General features: G+C 32.4%; 1 protein-coding gene and 1 non-coding gene across 3 annotated transcripts; both read right to left on the bottom strand.

Annotated features, from left to right (window-relative positions):
* Positions 1-2,361: 2,361 nt before the first annotated feature.
* Positions 2,362-12,423, bottom strand: LOC132724016 (myeloperoxidase-like). 2 transcript variants are annotated; one of them, XM_060708826.1, is made up of 6 exons: positions 12,269-12,422; positions 8,629-8,940; positions 4,852-4,981; positions 4,209-4,441; positions 3,359-3,535; positions 2,362-2,440 (listed from the first exon to the last, which is right to left on the bottom strand). In XM_060708826.1, exons 2-6 carry the CDS (start codon positions 8,936-8,938, stop codon positions 2,388-2,390), a joined length of 903 nt encoding a protein of 300 aa, XP_060564809.1. In that variant the 5' UTR covers positions 8,939-8,940; positions 12,269-12,422; the 3' UTR covers positions 2,362-2,387. The 2 variants fall into 2 exon arrangements, with proteins under 2 accessions (XP_060564809.1, XP_060564810.1); XM_060708827.1 differs by lacking the exons at positions 2,362-2,440; positions 3,359-3,535 and adding an exon at positions 3,549-3,673 and having other exon boundaries at positions 12,269-12,423.
* A 5,867-nt stretch (positions 12,424-18,290) lies between these two features.
* Positions 18,291-18,372, bottom strand: Trnas-aga (transfer RNA serine (anticodon AGA)). The gene has a single exon. It is a non-coding gene; the product is annotated as a tRNA-Ser (tRNA).
* Positions 18,373-19,392: the final 1,020 nt, after the last annotated feature.

Here is a 19,392-nt window from a genome sequence, read left to right as displayed (position 1 = left end):
AAAGGTTCAAAAATGATAAATATAATTTTGCTAGAATTGTTTCAAATCTTAGCTTAAATAAATCTGATGGAAACTGGACAAATGGTAAAAATGTGGGACTTGGCATATTTACCACCAATAAATGTCCGGAGGGTATGCTCTTCCTCTTGGCTGGACCCGTAAACCATACTTGCATCAAGATATGACGTAATCTCGTTAATCTGATTCTCCACTTCACTATCTTATAATTATAATAGATTCAATTTAAACATACATGTACAAATAAATAATGATTTGAAATACAGCAGTAAACATTTATGCGAAATACAACTGCATGCGTAAAGTGTTTTTGAAACAAAAAACTGTACCTCATTTCTTTTTTTTCCGTATTTTGGGTTTTTTGAATTTTGGGTTCAAAGTCACAAAGGGCAAAAAGTATAGGTATTTTTTAAACAAAGCTTTAAAGGTGGGAAAACCCCTTTGGAATTTTTGGCCCGGACGAAAGGCCATTGTAAAACCCTTTGGGCGTTTTTGTAAATTAGCACATGAAAAAACCAAACTCCCTATGGGTTCCCAAAAACCCCAGCGGTGGGGGCAAGTGTTTTTTAAGTCAACGAAACCCTTAAACCAAACCCGGGCCCCCGGGCCTACACTCCCCCTTTTTTTCTTAAATTTTACAATGTTTCCCCAAAAATAAAAAACCCTTTAGAAATTTATATCATCCCTTACTATTTTTCAAAAACACATTTAAACCCTGAAGAAACAGCAAAAGAATTTACGGGGCTTTATCCAAATTTTAGGGTCATGTGAAACTACTAGTTACAGTGTCGCATTGTATAACCAACGAATGTTTATTGAGAGACCGAGTAAAATTAATTTTGAATAAAAACTATGTAGAAATAGTCGTTTGGTACACATGAAACCTATTAATTAAGTAAACGGCGTCTAAAATGAAAAAAAAATGATTCGATGTCAGCCAGGGTTACTGATGATTGCGAATCTCCAGCTAGGCCGATTAGAACAATATTATTCAAGTTGTCAAAAGTTCGAGATTTCAATTGATCTATTTGAGCCAGGTCATCGGTGTAATTATCAGCGTTTAGAGATGATATTTAGCACTTGATATATAGTTTACTTTAGCATGACTCTGAAATTTGACCTTAATGAACTTGTGAAAATTAGAAAAATTGGAATCCTGGTACCTATAAGGTATTTTTTTCTTCTAAAATTGCTTTGTTACACTACCGATATATTGTTGGCCCCCTTTAAAAAGACCATTTAATAGAAAAAGATTTTTCTTTTTAAAAAAAACGGGTTTTAAATAATAATTTAAAAAAATTTTGATTTTCTACAAATTTAAATTTAAAATTTTTACGTCACCCTTGAAAAAAATGTGAAACCCTGCCGGGCCCCCAAACAATAATTTTGTGCGAAAAAATTTTTCCCTTGGGTCTTCAAAAAGGGAACCGGGGGGGCCCAAAATTTTTTTTAAAAAGTATAAAAAATTTTATGGATTAAACCCTTACCCTTTTATTGCATTAACCGACACAAATTTAAACATGACGGGTTTTGCCCCAAACTGATTTTTCAAGCGGAAAAAAAAACCTTTTTTCAAAATGACCCAAAAAATATGCTTAAAAAAAAAATATAACTATAGAAAAATGATAAATGATACTTATAAAAGAACATTTTTTGGGAGGGCCAAAAATTTACGGCCCACGGGTTTTTCTTTCTTTTTTTCCCCAAATATTTTCCCATTTTTACAAAGTATTATTTGAGTTTTTAAAATGAAACCCAAAGAAAAAAGACAATCTTTTGAAAAATTTACCTAATTCAGCCAACCTGGGAAAACGAGGAAAAAGAACATAAATATAATTTCCCCCCGAAACGATTTAAAAACCAATATAATTTTGTTTTATGAGGCAAAAAAGGAAGTTAATATGATCCAAAAAAATGGGAAAAATTTTTGGGATTTCTTACAATTAAAATGGGTTTCCCGGGATTTTTTCGTTATAATGATATTAAACAGGTTACTTATTAGTTATAAAAAATTTTTGCAGGTTTTAAAAGGGCTTTTTTAAACCCGGGTTTTTCTTTTTTAAATTTTCAAAAAGTTTGATTATAAAAATTTATGTATTTGGTTTATTTAGCCTTTTTAAACAAGCTTAATTGCCAAAAATTTTTTATTTCCTATATTTAAAAAAAGAAAAAAAGGGAAAAAAAAAAAAATTTTATTAAAATTTACGATAATGTGGGAACATTTAGGTGACTGATTTGTGCCATGTATTTTTGCTTATCAAGGCACAGGCGAAAACACGAAAATACGAAAATCTTTTATCATTTTATTTGCAATTTGATTTTTATAATAATTTTATTGAATAATTATTTTATATATAAAATTTGTAAACTTACCTAGTCTTGTCAGGCTTCTTGCAACACTCTTTCCTATTCCGTACATGTCCTGAAAAACGTAAATGAAAAAGAATTTTAAAGGACAACTTTAAAGGCACATAATGCCTCAGAAACAAATTTGAGCCGTGTCATGACAAAACCAACATAATGGGTTTGCGACCAGCATGGATCCAGACCAGCCTGCGCATCCGCGCAGTCTGATCAGGATCCATGCTGTTCGCTGTCAGTTTCTCCACTTGTAATAGAGTTGGTAAGCGAACAGCATGGATCCTGATCAGACTGCGCGGATGCGCAGGCTGGTCTGGATCCATGCTGGTCGCAAACCCATTATGTTGGTTTTGTCATGACACGGCTCATATTTGTCTTTACTTCTTTAGAAAGGGAAAACATGAACTTTATTATAATAATTATGTATCACTATTATGTTAGATACTTGTAACTTGAAGAAAGAAGTGATAAATGTGAACTAACTTGTCGTTAAAGTAGCAAAATGTAAACAAAGTAGTAGTTTGACTTTCATACAACATACTAATTCACAATTATTGTACTTATTGACAAAATGAGACAGATGAAAAACAATGGTTCAGATAATAAGCCAATGAGTATATATTTGGTACTATAAAAGTACAACAAAATTAAAAAAGTTTTAGAGAAATAAAAATCAGAGCATTTCTGAGACATTATTGACCTTTAAAGAAAATATAGATATTAAGGGTCTGGCATGAGTTGACAGAAGAAATGTATTTTTAAAGAAACGGTTTCAGGAAAATGTTAAACTGTTAAATGAAATCTCAATACATTTTACCTTTTGCAACCAGGGCAGACCAAGATCATAGTGGTCTGCACTGTTCACTATTCAATCAGTATTTATTCTGAAATTTTCCCCTCAAATGATGAATGGTTTTGTCAAGATCAAAACACGGGCAGGTCCATTTTAGATATTTAGCGTGTACACATGTTTTCTTACCTTCTGGGGTTTTGGCAAGGTCATGATCAATGAACTGCAAGAAGTAAAATAAAGCTATCGAAATATCATGAGTGTTGTCCCCTTTCGGTGTTGGTGTACTGTGAACAGCGTTACTCACTCTACGAGCAGACGGTAAATTCCCGCCTTTAACGCTTTTTGATCGAATTTTAGATTTACCTGAAATTGAAACACATGTAAGGAAACGCTATTGTCCTGTTTTTTTTTCTTGCGCCCCGCCGAGCAAAAGTACGACATGGTACAAATTAGCCACCATAGTATTTATTGATAAAATATTTCTTCGAATTTTAGATTTACCTGAAATGAAACACATACTAGGTATAAACGCATTTTCCTGTTTTTCTCTGGCGCCCGCTGAGCAAAAATACGACATGGCACAAACTAGCCACAATAGTATTTATGAATAAAATATTTATTTTAATCAAATGCTTTAATACAACAATAAGAGTGGTTAAATCAAATTAAAAATTATATAATTATAAAAAGTACTAAAAGAAACTAAACAATACATTACCTGGTACCTAATAAATAATACACATCAAATCTGAAGACAGGTATTTAACATTTGAAATACTTCTTTTCTATTTTTAAGGTACATCTCAAGGCAAATTGTCCGCGTGTTATAAGATCTCGGACCATGGGTCTTATGTTCAATTGTCTTTCATGGCAGAAACACGTGACATTAGCATATGGACCGGAACGATTTAGTAATTACTGGTAAATTATCCAGAATTGCCTGTCAGGTGGACCAACCTCCAAGACATACACAAATATGCTTCAAATTGCGTAAACAAACAGACAAACAAACCTACAAACAATGAAAAGTACATACCGTCTTGATATGCGTTATTTTCAGGTAGCCTTATATGCTGGGCCCCTGCGAAACCCCAAGAGAAGTGTTCCTTGTTGTTACATGACCCGTCAATGGTTCTAAATTCTTTACCATCAACAAAGTTACTTTCCTTTGAACAATCAACAACTTGATTGCACGTAGGATCTTTTGCAGCTTTAAAGGCGGTTAGGTCTATATCTGCAAGGCTCCGTAGATTGTCCGAAGCCCCAGTACTATAAAAGAATGAGGTAAAATTGTAGTTAGAGGATCAAAATCTTCTAATTCCTAAATGAAATATTCAGTTAAGTGTTGAGACGATATTAAATGATAAACAACTATTTATACAATCTTGACTTTTCTCCAAAAATTATAAGCTATGGTCCTTGGATTGCCTTGTAAAGAAAAGCATGTTTTATAAGCATATATCTTTTTACATTTTGTTCAATGTGAAAATTACTTACTGGTCACATGTAAAGTTATAATATGGACTCCCTACAAACACAAACTCATAGAAACCATCGAAGGAAATCCTCTAAATTAATATAACAATGTCATTTTACATATAAAATCAATTCCCATAAAGAATATCATTTTCCTTTGTTATAGTATAACTTTGATTTACAATTTGTAGTATTGCACTTACAGAAAATGTAGTGCCACGCGCTCTGCATATTCTCTTTCATTTTGCTCCGCAAGCATCCGCGTTCTTTTGCTAGGTCGGTTAAATGCCCGTAAAGCATCATTTGTAGACCTCGAACCAGTATGGTCAGAATCTGAAAAAAATGAATCAAGAATAAATTAATAATTTGATCAAGTCAAGTCTAATATACGTTATATCATGTTCGAGATCACTTTTGCATGAATAAAATGCATGTATTTCATTTACAAATAAAAATGAAAAATAAGATATACTTATACAGTACAGATATATATAATATAAATTCTTTGATATTCATCAACTGTTATACGCCAGTTACATGTTTTATTGACAATAACGCACAGTACGATATCTCAGATAACGTACGCTTCTTTAGAAAAAGGGTACGATATTTCAAATAAAGCACAGTTATCTTGGTTTATGTATAACTATGACCGTAGACAAAAAACACACGGATCATTGAACTGTACCAACATTTAGGCTGAAAGGAAACCCGCATTTATTCAGATTGGGGATAGGTAATATGGTACTGGGGTTATGGCTTTTAGTTTAGAAAAAGTTTTGTCTGGTACATGAACGTACTCGTTTATAAATCTTCGTATCATTTTTCCTAAATGTAATTTGGTGCTAGCTATATAAGAGGCACTTCCACTATAATTTTTTCATGAGTAGCAATACTTGCAATATTATCCGTTTCAAGTCCCCAAGAAAATAAAAATAATCGCTTTTATTACATGCTTTTCGGTGGTTTATAGAAATATATCAGTGATATAAAACTGGTAATTTCACTGTTTGAAACAGTGAAATTACCACTTTGATAATTTCACTGTTTTGAATTTAAGCCCCTTACGTTGTTTCAGTGAAATACCAGCGTGCACAGTACTGGGTACCAACTTAATGACGTGACGTCGTAAATGACGTCACGTTGTATTATTATTTGGCGCGCTTTTCATTCAGTATTAGCTTTAATGTCTTTTTTAAACGTTTCTTTGCATGTAATAAAAAGAAAATTTGTTTAGTTTAGTGTAAGATTGAAATATATTTCACCTTGTGAACACCAAAAGTTCATATTTCACTCGTGGCTGTGCCACTCGTGAAATATACCTTTTGGTGCTCACTCGGTGAAATATATTCCGATCTTACACGGAACTAAACAAATATTCTCTATTTATGGAAATCAATCTTAAAATCCATCTTTTGACATGTCATTAAAACAAATCCTCAATGCTGATCAAACGCCAGTTGGGATAATACTAGCGCATCACAATTACTTACAAACTATTGATTGGCTCTTATGCACTGTGTTTACAATAAGAAAAACAAAAATCAGTAATTGACATGTACCATAAAAGTAACGGGGGTTTCGAGTGGGGTATTTATTCTATTAAGGGAAGCAAAATACAAATTCAAAGTTTATGTCTTAGCAAAACTCTCATTTCTGTTTATCATGCGATAAAACAGTCATAATATATCTAACTCGACTGGTTATGTAGAAAGATCATGGCCTGGAGCGATATCTAGAGTTTTCCGTAAGGCCGAGAACATTTTACGGCCTCGAACTTTTTCTGTAGCGAAAACCCTCGATGTCGTATTTCAACATAACAGTTTCGTCGCTATACTATAACTATTACTTAAACAGGACTGTCAAGTAATTTATTACGCACAAAAAAACGAATGCTTACATACAACTTCAAATATGACGTCAATAAACCAAATGACATCAGAAAATTACTTCAATTACTTCTCCGCTCAATGTAGTTTAGCGTATTTTTACCATATCTCTTTTTTGTTAGCATGTTAGAAAAGAAATAGATATTAATTTCCCTTGCATTGTAGTATAATAATGCTCGGTTTTTTTTTCGTTCAAGGCTTTGTAACTTTCTGCCTTCGTTATTATATTCCTGCGCATTTGAACTCAAACCGTGCAGTATTCTGCAACAGTGCACTCAAATCCTAAATAACAACTTATTCTTTAGATACGGCTGTATAAGGAAAAATTGGAGATACATTGTAATTAAGCTCATTGCTCGGGAGCGGTTTTTGTAACATAATATGCTACAACATTCTTTAAAAGTAAGACTGAAAAGATTTTAAGAAAATATATTAATGATATGTTTTGTATCCTTGCGTGCAGTTTCATTGTAACTGTTAAATAGTTTGTCAGTTGTGCAATGTATCCGGGTTTTTAAGTAATTAAATTTCTTTAAAGTGAATACATAGCGACAAAAACGCTCTTTAATGTTAGAAAATAGATTTGAATATAATGCGTATCTTAAATGTCTAGATATCAAAGCTAGATTGTTGTCTCACTACAGACATTTTCATATTGTTGTTAATCTCGGGTAACATTCCACATAATAACACAATATAAAAACATAATCATAATATTGGACCCCAAAGTACGTAACGCACTTTTGGGTCGGACCCCAATGTGCGTTTGACCCTAAAGTGCGGTGTTACATAGCCGTAATAAGTAGGAGATAACTTGATTATATGCTCGTTGAGATGTTTAGGACATAAATGTATATCTCATAAATATATATATTGAACCTTAAACAGGTTTATACAGCTATACTTTGAAACATATACGAGTATATCTCATAAATACCTGTATAATCATTATCACACATCTTTATAAAGGTATTTACGTTGATTAAATGCATTAGCAGGATATGAAAGAATTCTTGTCATAATGTTACAGATAATTGAATTTTAAACGCAGCAAAATCAGTTAATGGATGATGGATGTTTTTATAAACATTTATGAAAATCATTTTAATCCCTCAACCGCTTCGAAATTTAGCATGTCGATTAATTTCACAATTTTGTATTTTCTCAATTAAAAGTTGATCCTACATAATGTGTGTATATTAACCCTGACACTGCTGGAATAAAAAAAAAGATTAGCCTTTGTCACCAGTAGATGACAAAAGGACAGCTTTCACGTGTGTGCAGTTTAAAGGAACTCGGTGGCGTAGTTATTATGTCGCAACACCGCTTAATGTCGAACTTGCCGCAAGATGTCGCACTATTGCCGCTTAATGTCGCAACCGCCGCTTAATCTCGCAAAAGCGGCGGTGGTTGCGACATAAAGCGACAATGGTGAGACATGTAGCGGCAAATACGACATATATCGGTGCCACAAACTCCATTGAGATCTAGAGGCATAAAAACATAAAATTTTGAAAATCTTACAAATATCAAGTGAAGCAATGGAAACAAATGCGAATGATAACAAATAAATAAATACTCAGAATTTAATTGAAAATCGATTATATATAAAGTTATATGCAATTATTGGCTGAATTTGAGAGAAAATCAATGCAACGCTTTTCATTATTTCCTTTCACAATAACATGATTATTCTGGAAAGAACAGGATAAGGGAATGAGCTAAAAAAAGTGCACACAAGTTATAATTGTTACGTAAGGTCTTAATTAAGTGGTACACAAATCTCGGAAACATCATTCCCGTCATGTTAAAATAAACGCACCCTCAGTGGAGTCCCTTTTAGCCAAGTCCATACTGTTGGCTGACCAAATTACACTTTCATCTTAAAATTCGACAGACTGATTTATGATATTCAGTTGAGCAAGTCTTCATGCAATGAAATATCAATATTTAATTTTGCTTATTGATTTCAAAGCTTAATTACCTCATATTGCAAACTGACATTAGTTGATAAAGATACAGCGTTAATTTAGGAACAAAGAAGTAGATAAAGCGATTATAAAGAAAAAAAGATTTTTTTTATCTCGTCACCTTCATGTTCACGTCTCTGTTCGGCAATATATTGATCAGCAATACGCCTGGCAAGATTTAGATACTCTATCTCTTTTTTAATGTACGGATCGGGACCATTATCACCATCTTCACCCGCTTCTCTGAGGTTACCTCTCTGTGATTGTTCGTCATCATTGCCCGTCTCGCCCGCTTCTTTTATTTCTTGAAGGATCTCTAGAACACGTTTCAGGTCTATGTCTGGCAAATATCTGTGTTGTTGTGAATTCGGAAAACTGTACACTGAAGTAACTAAGCCATAAATGGCGAAGAATAGGATTGGTAGACGCATTTCTGAAATGAATGCAGGGTATTCGACTTGTTATAAAACAGGACGTAGCTAAGTTTACTAAAGTATCTGAGAATATAAATAAATGGTAATCTTCAACTGAAACAGAACAAGTGACTTAAGTCAAACACAAATCAAATACATAACAGGTATTTTAAGCCTCAGAAATAAAAATGAAAAATGAAATTTTGTTTCTCTAGGGAGGCCAAACATGTGCATTATAATATTACAATAAAATATAAGTTTGAACATAGTTTATTTCAAAAGAAGATACATTATGTTGTTAATATATTTACAATAAGTGGATACACGAATGAAAAAGGATTAGAGCCGAAAGCTATAAGTCTTAAAAAGGTCTTCTCCTACATATTTGTACAATGCAGTTAAATTTTGACAGTGTTTGAAGTATTGTTTGAAACAATGAAGTTAATTCTTAACATATTTAAAACGAAAAGAATATCGAAGATTTTATCTTTTGTTCAAAAGATCTTTTTTGAAAGAATATAAATAATTGAATAGAATTAGAAAGAAGGTAAAGAAGATTCATTCGTATAGGTCAAGGTGGCAGATTATTTTGTGAATCTTAGCTCATGGAAATCGGTTACTTTCACGTATATATATACATGAACTGCTTGTACAATTTTAGAATTTATATCATGGCTAAGATTCTGGTCTCCGTTTAGTAAGGTATAAAGTGTTATAGTACAGATGTTAGAAACAGCATCAAATAGTCTGAGTCTGATATCATTATAGAAGTGACATTCAAAGTCAAAGAAGAAGTGTGTGTGTGTGTGGGGGGGGGGGTACTTTCCAGGAGTCCACATTGACAATTTGGTGAGGGGGACATATTTTTTCTGAATAAGTGATGGTTTAAAGAGCTACATTCTGTTCGGAGCCGTGTGTACATGACTTGCCATTTTCTTTCACCTATGTAATAGTATTTTGGGCATTTTTTATTTTACCTTTAAGTTTCGTTTAAAAAATAAGAAAATGAGACGTCATAAAACACGAAGTAATTCGCGCAAATAATTTGTTAAAAAGATGGTTTAGCTATATGATCATTGAGCTGCTACAGGATTCCCAAAATTGAAAAAAAAAGAATGGGGAAAATTATAGCACGTTGCCTTTACTGTCCGCATATGCGGAAGTTTAGATAAATGTTAGAATTTTGAATATGTTAAAAGATAAAGAAGTTTTTGCTTTGAAATTTGGGGATATGTAAAATGATAGCTATCTTAAATAAATTTTTGCATAATCATTTTCATAATATATTTCTTTTTGTATTTATCATATCCGTATGTATGGGTGTATAATAGGAAGTTAACACTTGAGAATTTCGGAATATAAAACGAATAAAAATCTTCTTTTAATGTAACATACTCAACTATTACCGGATAATGGGTAACTGTTGGACATGACAGTTCGTATTTGATAAGTTTTAATTCATAATTTATACGAAATTGTACAAAAACATTCCAGGTTTATTTTGTACTTCATGCGTTGAAAGGAAAAGATACCGGAACGATAAAATATGAGACCCAGCGTGGCTAAACTAATCTGATTTATTTAAAGATATGATCACATATGTATACACGGGCAAATTAATGTAAATATAAGTGCTGTTCACATAGCTTTTCCTATTTGGCAATTATTTCAGGTAAAGTGATTTATTTTGTAATGAAGTCAAAATTCTACTTTTTTTACAATTTTATGATGGTTTAAGTGTTGATAGTTCGCACCCAGTCCATATCCTCGCCCCACCCCCACTCTGCGCCCCCGGATCAGTAAGCCAGGTTGAATTCACAAAATCACAGTTCAGCCACACGTCGTTCAGGACTGGCCAGGCTGGCAAAACATTGCCGAAATTAGTACCTTCCATTTTGCAAGCAACTGATAACTTCTGTACATGCAATATCAGAGGTACAAGGGAGGATTTCGTGTTTATTCACAACGAAAATTATCTTCACTGTCCGCAAATCGAACACGGGTTGCCCGGTTCAAACGCTCTACCTCCTGAACTTACCGGAATTTTTCTACTTGTATGACAATTTACTTTACATTGAGCGTTTCTAGCATATGATTATAATCACTTATTATAACATGCTTTAAATGCATCTTAAACATTATCAAACAAATGCTAGTCTTTTCTAAAGTCGGAAAATACTCATCTAGTTATTTTCATATAACTAGAAGAGCCAGTTTTCATATTACTGGAAAGCCATGGGGTAGACCTTTATGGCATTTTTGTTGATATAATTCGATGCCCTTTTTAAAAGTGCTTTTGCACCTCATCATATTATGTATGTCGAACATTTAAATAAAGTTGTGAGTTTCATTTAAGCATAACGTTAAACGTTGACTACGGAAGCGTATCAGGGCCTACAGTTGGCGAGATGTTTTGCGCTAAGTTAACTTATTCTTATTCGCAATGATAAGATGTTTTTGCATTTCTCAATAAAATTTACTGATAAAGAAGAAAAGCTTTTAGGCATTGCAACTGAATTTTTCTCGATTTGCTGGAAGTTTTTATCTCTTCGACAAAAATCCTATCGAAACTTCTTGATTTCACGACTTTGCTGAAATATTTAGTAAGACGCAAAGACGTTACTCGCATTGATAAAAAGCTCACGTAATTCAACAAAGTTTTTTTGAAATGATTAAAAACTTCTACGTATTACGTATTAATCATAACGTCTTCATGGAATGTTTTATGTATTACGTATTAATCATAACGTCTTCATGGAATGTTTAAGGTCAAAACGAGAAGAAACAAGTTGACATGACGTGAAACTTTCAGATAAGTAGAGGCCCTGATAAGCTTCCGTAGTTGACACCTAAATATGTATTCCTTCATAGTATAGTAAAAGTTAATTAAGTTTCTAGGCAAAAAATTCACGTTTACAAAAGACCTGTTAAAAATGAATATTTATTTGAAAGAATTAAAATAAAGGGGAGACCTATAGCTTATCAATGAATTACTTTTTAACGAGTATTTATTTATTTATATATATATATATTTATTTATTAATTTATTTATTAATTTATTTATTTATTTATTTATTTATTTATTTATTTATTTATTTATTTATTTACTGGTTTATTACATAATTTTAGATATCAAACTTAAAAAAGAGAGGAAAACTTAATGTTTGTAACATTTGAAATTTTTCTTTCACTAAAAGAATTCACTTTTTAAGGTATAATTTTAAGATATATAAATTGTTTCTCGCATTGTTATAATATTATAGAAATAAATAAATAAAAATTTTAAGAAATGAAATACATTTGTTTGAAACATTATATATTATAATAATAATAATCTGCGTTACAGACCTTCATCTAGCGTGAAAATACTCCAAAATGTTATATTGCACCAAATGAAAAATGCATTTTGTTGCAATATTTATATAATATTTGTGTGCACAACCCATGCAGCAACGTGCTGCATTAAGATAGTAATTTGATATACATCTAGTCTACCCATAAGTTATGCATATTTTATAGTTAAGAAAGAAACACTCATAAATCATCGTTTACATATTTATTGAAATATTAACAAATTTTAAAACTTTTCTTAGCAACCGATAAGCGTGTGCAACTTAACCAAAACCTGCTATATTTATGTAATGGATCGGTCCAGCTTTGAATTTGGAACAGTCCATTCAAAGTTTAAGGGATTTCGATATGAAAATGCGCAAATTGAGCTGCCAACAGGATAGAGCTAGGTCATAGAGTACGGATATGTGTAGGCTGGCCTGGCTCTCTATTCAGGTGGCAAGAGCTGATCACTTTTGGTTCAGCAGGTCAAGGGTAAAATGACCTATGGTGGAGAATATTGTAAAGTAGACAATTTAATTGTTGCAAAACACGGCGAAACTGTACACAGTGCAAGCCAAATCTTCATAAATAACAAAATTGAATTATGCTGTTGTATACGCAAAAAAAAAACCTGTTTGACTTGTTCCCCAACCGTCCCTGTACTCCCCCCCATCCCCTTAAACCAGCCTCAGTGTTAAGGTCTTGCTTTCATAAAACCATAAATTATTGCGTGTCATCTTCTCGTACTCATAAAAACGACTTCACAACGTTGCCATATTTTTGAATGACTTCACGAGAAATACTAATTAATTACACATGTATTTGGAAAATTCTTGATTTTTTGTTATCTATAACACTAAGCGTGCAATCTTTAGTTATTGAACAACTGTATATATTCCTTTTAATGATTTTTGTACGGAAGCTTATCAGGACCTCCACTTATCTAAAAGTTTCACGTCATGTCAACTTGTTTCTTCTCGTTTTGACCAAATACATTCCATGAAGACGTTATGATTAATACGTAATACATAAAACATTATACGTAATACATTGTACGTAGAAGTTTTTAATCATTGCAAGAAAGTTTTGTTGAATTACGTGAGCTATTTGCGAGTAACGTCTTTGCGTCTTACTAAATATTTCAGCAAAGTCGTGACGACAGGATTTTTGTCGAAGAGACAAAAGCTTCAAGCAAATCGAGAAAAATGCAGTTGCAACGTCTAAAAGCTTCTCATATTTGTCAGTTAATTTTATTGAGAAATGCAAAAACACCTTATCAATGCGAATAAAAATAAGTTGACTTAGCGCAAAACATCTTACCGACTGTAGGCCCTGATACGGTTCCGTAATTTTGTTTCTTTTTCAAGATCATGGTCAGACGCCACGGGTGTGCACTTTACAGGTCGCACGGGTAGAAATTGTAGCCGCCATTAGATTAAGGGTTGAAATACAAGTACACAGTGTTTGTTTGTTTGTTTCATTTTACGCCCTTTTCCCAACAGCACCTCAGTCATATAGGCGGGTAGTTTCCTAACCATCGTTCCTGGAGCGTTACACCAGTACTAGACTACCTTCCTCCGCGCTAAAGTACACAGTGTAAATAGGTAGACTGTTTAATTATAAAAGTACATATTGTTGGGTAAATATGATATATAACCAAGGGATTGTTTTCAGCTTGTGTTAACTTATTGTTATGAGTGTAACCTTTTTTATTTAGGTAAACTTACTATTTATAGCGTGAACTTATTAGTGTTAACCTACTGTAACAGTAATTGAAAGCTTATTGTTATAGTTCGAATATTTTTTGGTTAAGTGTTAACTTATTGTTTTAGTGAAACTTATTGTTTTAGTGTAAACTTACTGTTTTAGGTTAATGTAAACATATTTGTTTTAAGCGTTCAGTTATTCTTATAATACTGCACGTTTGTAACGTCATTTTTCATTGGATAATCGTGACGTTTATATAGTTTTATATACACGGCTGCTGTCGATTTATGAAGAAATCTAAAAAAAGATGCTTGCTGTATTATAAATTAGTTATAAAGATTGACAGGTACTATGGACGTATATAAACGGCTATTTGCAATATAACAGTTTATATAGGGCAATATAACCTATCAACGATCTTTATAACTAATAATATAAGTCAAAACCTAGAGTAGTTTGTGTAAACATATCGTATTTTTAGTTACCCTATTTTTGAGTGTTAACTTTTTTTCTTTTTGTGTAAACCTACTATTGTCAGTGTAAATTCGTTGTTAAAAAAGTCAATTTGTTGTAATAAGTGCACACTTATCGTTGTCAATGCAAACCTATTGTTATTGGTGTAAATTTATTGTTATCAACCTAAACCTATTGTTAATAATGTAAACCTATTGTTAAAAGTGTAAACAAGAGAACGGGGAATTCTTCAGATAGTCCAAATGTTGCGGGTTTGATTAAACTGAAATTAAAAAACAACACGCTAGTGTGCACGCTCTCATCTTCAATTTCACAAGAATTCAAGCTGCACGTATGCTTATAAGAACAGGGTTTAAGAATATCAAATCTTATAAAAGTGTATGATCAGTTAGACCTTTTAACCCTGTTAGCATGGTTCATATGAGCCGCGTCACGACAAAACCAACATAGTGCGTTTGCTACCAGCATGGATCCAGACCAGCCTGCGCATCCGTGCAGTCTGATCAGGATCCATGCTGTTCGCTGTCAGTTCCTCCACTTGTAATAGAGTTGGTAAGCGAACAGCATTGATCCTGATCAGACTGCGCGGATGCGCAGGCTGGTCTGGATCCATGCTGGTCGCAAACCCACTATGTTGTTTTATCGTGACGCGGCTCAATTATCATTTTTTGAATCAGTAATAAGGACCATAAGTGCTGTCGGGTTATTTTCTTCCTTGACAATTTTCTTACTATTCAAAACACTTTCTTAGTTATTCTTGTACCGTATAATTCTACGGTGCCGCTTTAAACTGTATAAAGCATTTTCACTTTCTTTCTGTGGTACAAAATGTATGTATGCAAATAATTAATAAGAGAGTGAAAAAATGGCATATACATTAAGTAATAATTTTTACAACTTATAATTGATCAAATTTCAGGATGTCATAATATATCAAAAGTATCTATAGGCGACAAAATAGAAAGTTTAAAGATATGGCTTAAATTTTCCGGGTATATACATGTAATTATACATAACAAGAAACCTTCTTTTATTGGAAATTGTAACTGTAAGTGCTGCGTCATGTAATAAGAAAGAACGATTTCGGCATTTAGTGAAACAAGTATGTCATAATATGACTAAGGAATGCATTTTGCAGAATTCAAATGAGCAAACGATTAAATTTTTAGGGAAAAACAGCAAATCCTTATAAGGCGACATGAATATGCCGGCTGATCCTCGTCTGCACTGGTCGTATGGGTATATACAATAGAAGTCGAAAACCTAAATGATTAAATGCTAGTTTTATAAGCCGCTGAATTTTTTAACCTACCTTTAACATTGTGTTTGTTTTGTTGTGTTTTTTTTGTTATTTTTTTGTGTTTTTGTTGTTTTTTTATTTTTTTTGTAATATTTTAATAAACATTTGTTGTCGTAAATTTATACATCAAAATCCCCTGCTCGTCTGGCTGTCGGCACGCGATAAAAGACTATTTCTATTTATAAAATAGTATTATAGCGTCTCATTGACCTTGTTCATATCCGGGTGTATTGTCTCGTTTAAAAAATCGCACTGGATACTCAGATCCGGGTTCTTTTTAGAAAATACACCAAATTATATCATTGTACTTTTGTACCATAGAATGATATCATATATCGGGATAGCAACACATTCATTCAAAAGTTTAATTTGTTAGTAGGTATTGACAAAGGATATACAAAAATTAATATGTTTTGTCCTCCTATCGAAAGTTCAGATGGTTAAACGATTTATATCAGAATACATAAAGAAAAGGAGGCAATGATGAAAGCACATCATATTTTGGGAGTTTTTCTTCTTATTTTTAACACGGAACTTAAAATGTTGAAAGAACGAAGTTATAAGCAAGCTGAATAGTTTTTTTCACATCTACGAATCCAAAGTCGCTGATGGTAATTGAACCCTGTGGTTTGAAGTGGGCGACAATTACTACACGGTAACAGATGTTAACAAAGAGGATATATGATAAAAAAAAGATTAATATGTAACAAAATACCGTATCCGTAACTACTTAGTATGATTTGGTGAAATAAATTTTTTCAGTCATTCATTTTGATTTGTAGAAATGGATCTTTTTTTGTTGAAATGAGTGTTCCATTATTTTCCACCCGGTCTTATTTGGTGAAATGAATATTTTGTAACATTCAATCTGATTTGGTAAATTAGACATTTTTAAACCGCTTTGTCTGATTCGGTGAATTGGTTGCTAGGGATGTTTTTATCGTTAGATTTATCGTAAATGAATTTTTTATCTTAAGATAAAAGTTTAACTTCCGGGTGGCTTTGTGATAATGACTTAAGATTTAACTTACGATTATCGTAAGTCAAAAACTTAAGATAAATCGTAAGATTTTTTGTAAAAATGTCTGCAGAATATAATTTCATTTTGTCTTTTACATAGTACATAATCATACAAAGTGTGATAATATATTGATAGAAATGCAAAAACAATACAAAATTCATCTGTTTTTAATAGATTTAAGCCACGTCAGGACAAAACCAACATAGTGCGTTTGCGACCAGCATGGATCCAGACCAGCCTGCGCATCCGCGCAGTCTGATCAGGATCCATGCTGTTCGCTTACAAACCCCATTACAAGTAGCGAAACTGATAGCGAACAGCATGGATCCTGATCAGACTGCACGGATGCGCAGGCTGGTCTGGATCCATGCTGGTCGCAAACGCACTATGTTGATTTTGTCACGACAGGGCTCAAATGTGTTATGATTCATTTTAAATCCTGCAATTATATTGGACAATAAATAATTCTCAAACACTTTAAGAAAAGTAGTAATGGTGCAGTATTTAATGTAGTAGATACCAAAATTAAGTTGTAGTTATGTTGAATGAGTAGAACATTTATGACAGAAAAAAAAATCGCCAAAAATCTAAGTATTATTATGGTGGCATATTTCTGCCACCAGATAACCATATAACTTACTACTTAATTAAGAGGTTAACTAGTTACGTAACTAGTTAACCTCTTAATTAACTAGTTAGGTATCAGGTTAACTAGTTACGTAACTAGTTAATCTCTTAATTAACTAGTAAGTTATCAGGTTAACTAGTTATGTATCACGTTAACCTCTTAATTAAGTAGTTAGTTATCAGGTTATCTGGTGGCAGAAATATGCAACCATATTTTATACTGGCCAATACGTTCAAACACAAATGTGTTTAACATTTCATATGGTGGCATATTTCTGCCACCAGATAATCTGATAACTTACTAGTTAATTAAGAGGTTAACTAGTTACGTAACTAGTTAACCTGATAACTATTTAGTTAATTAAGAGGTTAACTAGTTACGAAACATCATATTCATACTTAACTAATATAATAAATTTAAACTCTCCAAGTATTAATGTAACGAAACCTGAAATGTTTTGATAAATCAAAGTTCATGTTTGTTATTTTTGTTCAATTATGAATTAATCTTTGACCAATCAAAATGAATAAATTTGAAATTTCTGGACAATCTATTTCACAAAAACAAAAACTGTTCTCAAAAGCGTTTGTTTAATGATACGTCTTTGACTTAGATTTTCATTCAATGAGAATACGTAAATTCGAAAATTTCCGACAATCTTTTTTGCATAAACTTTCTTTATAAAGTAGCGCTTATTTCACCATTTCTTTAAACGTCTATCCGGACAAACATGCGCGTGCGTCAAAGGCTATTTTAGTTAGACGCTACATAAAGATTTTATAAATGTCAGTAAACATCGCTCCGATGTATTTAACTTCTTAAATTTTTCTAAACATCCTTCGTATAACTTGTTGACAAATGGGTTTTTTACTCTTGTTAAAGGCGGCAAAACAATAAGGCAAAAAATCGTTGTCGGCAGGATTCGAACCTGCGCGGGAAGATCCCAATGGATTTCTAGTCCATCGCCTTAACCACTCGGCCACGACAACTGCCTACGATTTAACAACTTAACATTGTAATGATCGTACTATTTAGGAATGCTATATTTATTTATTGGATACACGGATCGACAATTATGGTGGCATATTTCTGCCACCAGATAACCTGATAATTAACTAGTTAATTAAGAGGTTAACTAGTTACGTTACTAGTAAATTTTTTCAATAAAGAAAAGATCATAACGGGAAATAAATGCATGTTAGTGCCTGCAACTGCCATCCTTTTATTATATTATCATCTTAAAATTAAGAGGTTAACTAGTTACGTAACTAGTTAACATCTTAATTAACTAGTTAATTAATAGGTTAACTAGTTACCTATACCTAACTAGTTAACCTCTTAATTAACTAGTTAATTATCAGGTTAACTAGTTACGCAAATACCTAACTAGTTAACCTAATAATTAACTAGTTAATTATCAGGTTAACTAGTTACCTATACCTAACTAGTTAACCTAATAATTAACTAGTTAATTATCAAGTTAACTAGTTAGGTAACTAGTTAACTTGATAATTAACTAGTTAATTATTAGGTTAACTAGTTAGGTATTTATGTAACTAGTTAACCTATTAATTAACTAGTTAATTATCAGGTTAACTAGTTACGTAACTAGTTAACCTCTTAATATTAAGCTGACAATAAGAGATGGCAGTTGCGGGCACAAACATGCATTTATTTCCCGTTATGATCTTTTCTTTATTGAAAAAATTAACTAGTTACGTAACTAGTTTACCTGATAATTAACTAGTTAATTATCAGGTTAACTAGTTACGTAACTAGTTAACCTCTTAATTAACTAGTTTGTTATCAGGTTATCTGGTGGCAGAAATATGCCACCATAGACAATAACTATTTATGCAGTAACTTACGAACGACCGATTGGAACATTTCAACTCCATAAGTTCCCGATTTCATTTCTACAATTCAATCACAATTTTGACCTCTTGAATTAACGTTTCTAAAATACGGAATTCACAAATTCACGCTTCATGAATTCACGATTTTAACTT

Source organism: Ruditapes philippinarum, unplaced genomic scaffold, assembly GCF_026571515.1.
Source record: "Ruditapes philippinarum isolate M1 unplaced genomic scaffold, ASM2657151v2 ctg530_1_1_1_1, whole genome shotgun sequence".
Taxonomy (NCBI): Eukaryota; Metazoa; Mollusca; class Bivalvia; order Venerida; family Veneridae; genus Ruditapes; species Ruditapes philippinarum.
This window is presented reverse-complemented; position numbering and strand designations above follow the sequence as displayed.

Bases quoted from the DNA above. Each gene is read 5' to 3' on its own strand.
- LOC132724016 (XM_060708826.1), bottom strand. From the start codon at position 8,938: ATGCGTCTACCAATCCTATTCTTCGCCATTTATGGCTTAGTTACTTCA. The intron at 4,442-4,851 runs GTAAGTGCAATA...ATTCTTTTATAG, and splicing joins CGCGTGGCACTACATTTTCT to TACTGGGGCTTCGGACAATC. The intron at 3,536-4,208 runs GTATGTACTTTT...TTTCAATTTCAG, and splicing joins AAATAACGCATATCAAGACG to GTAAATCTAAAATTCGATCA.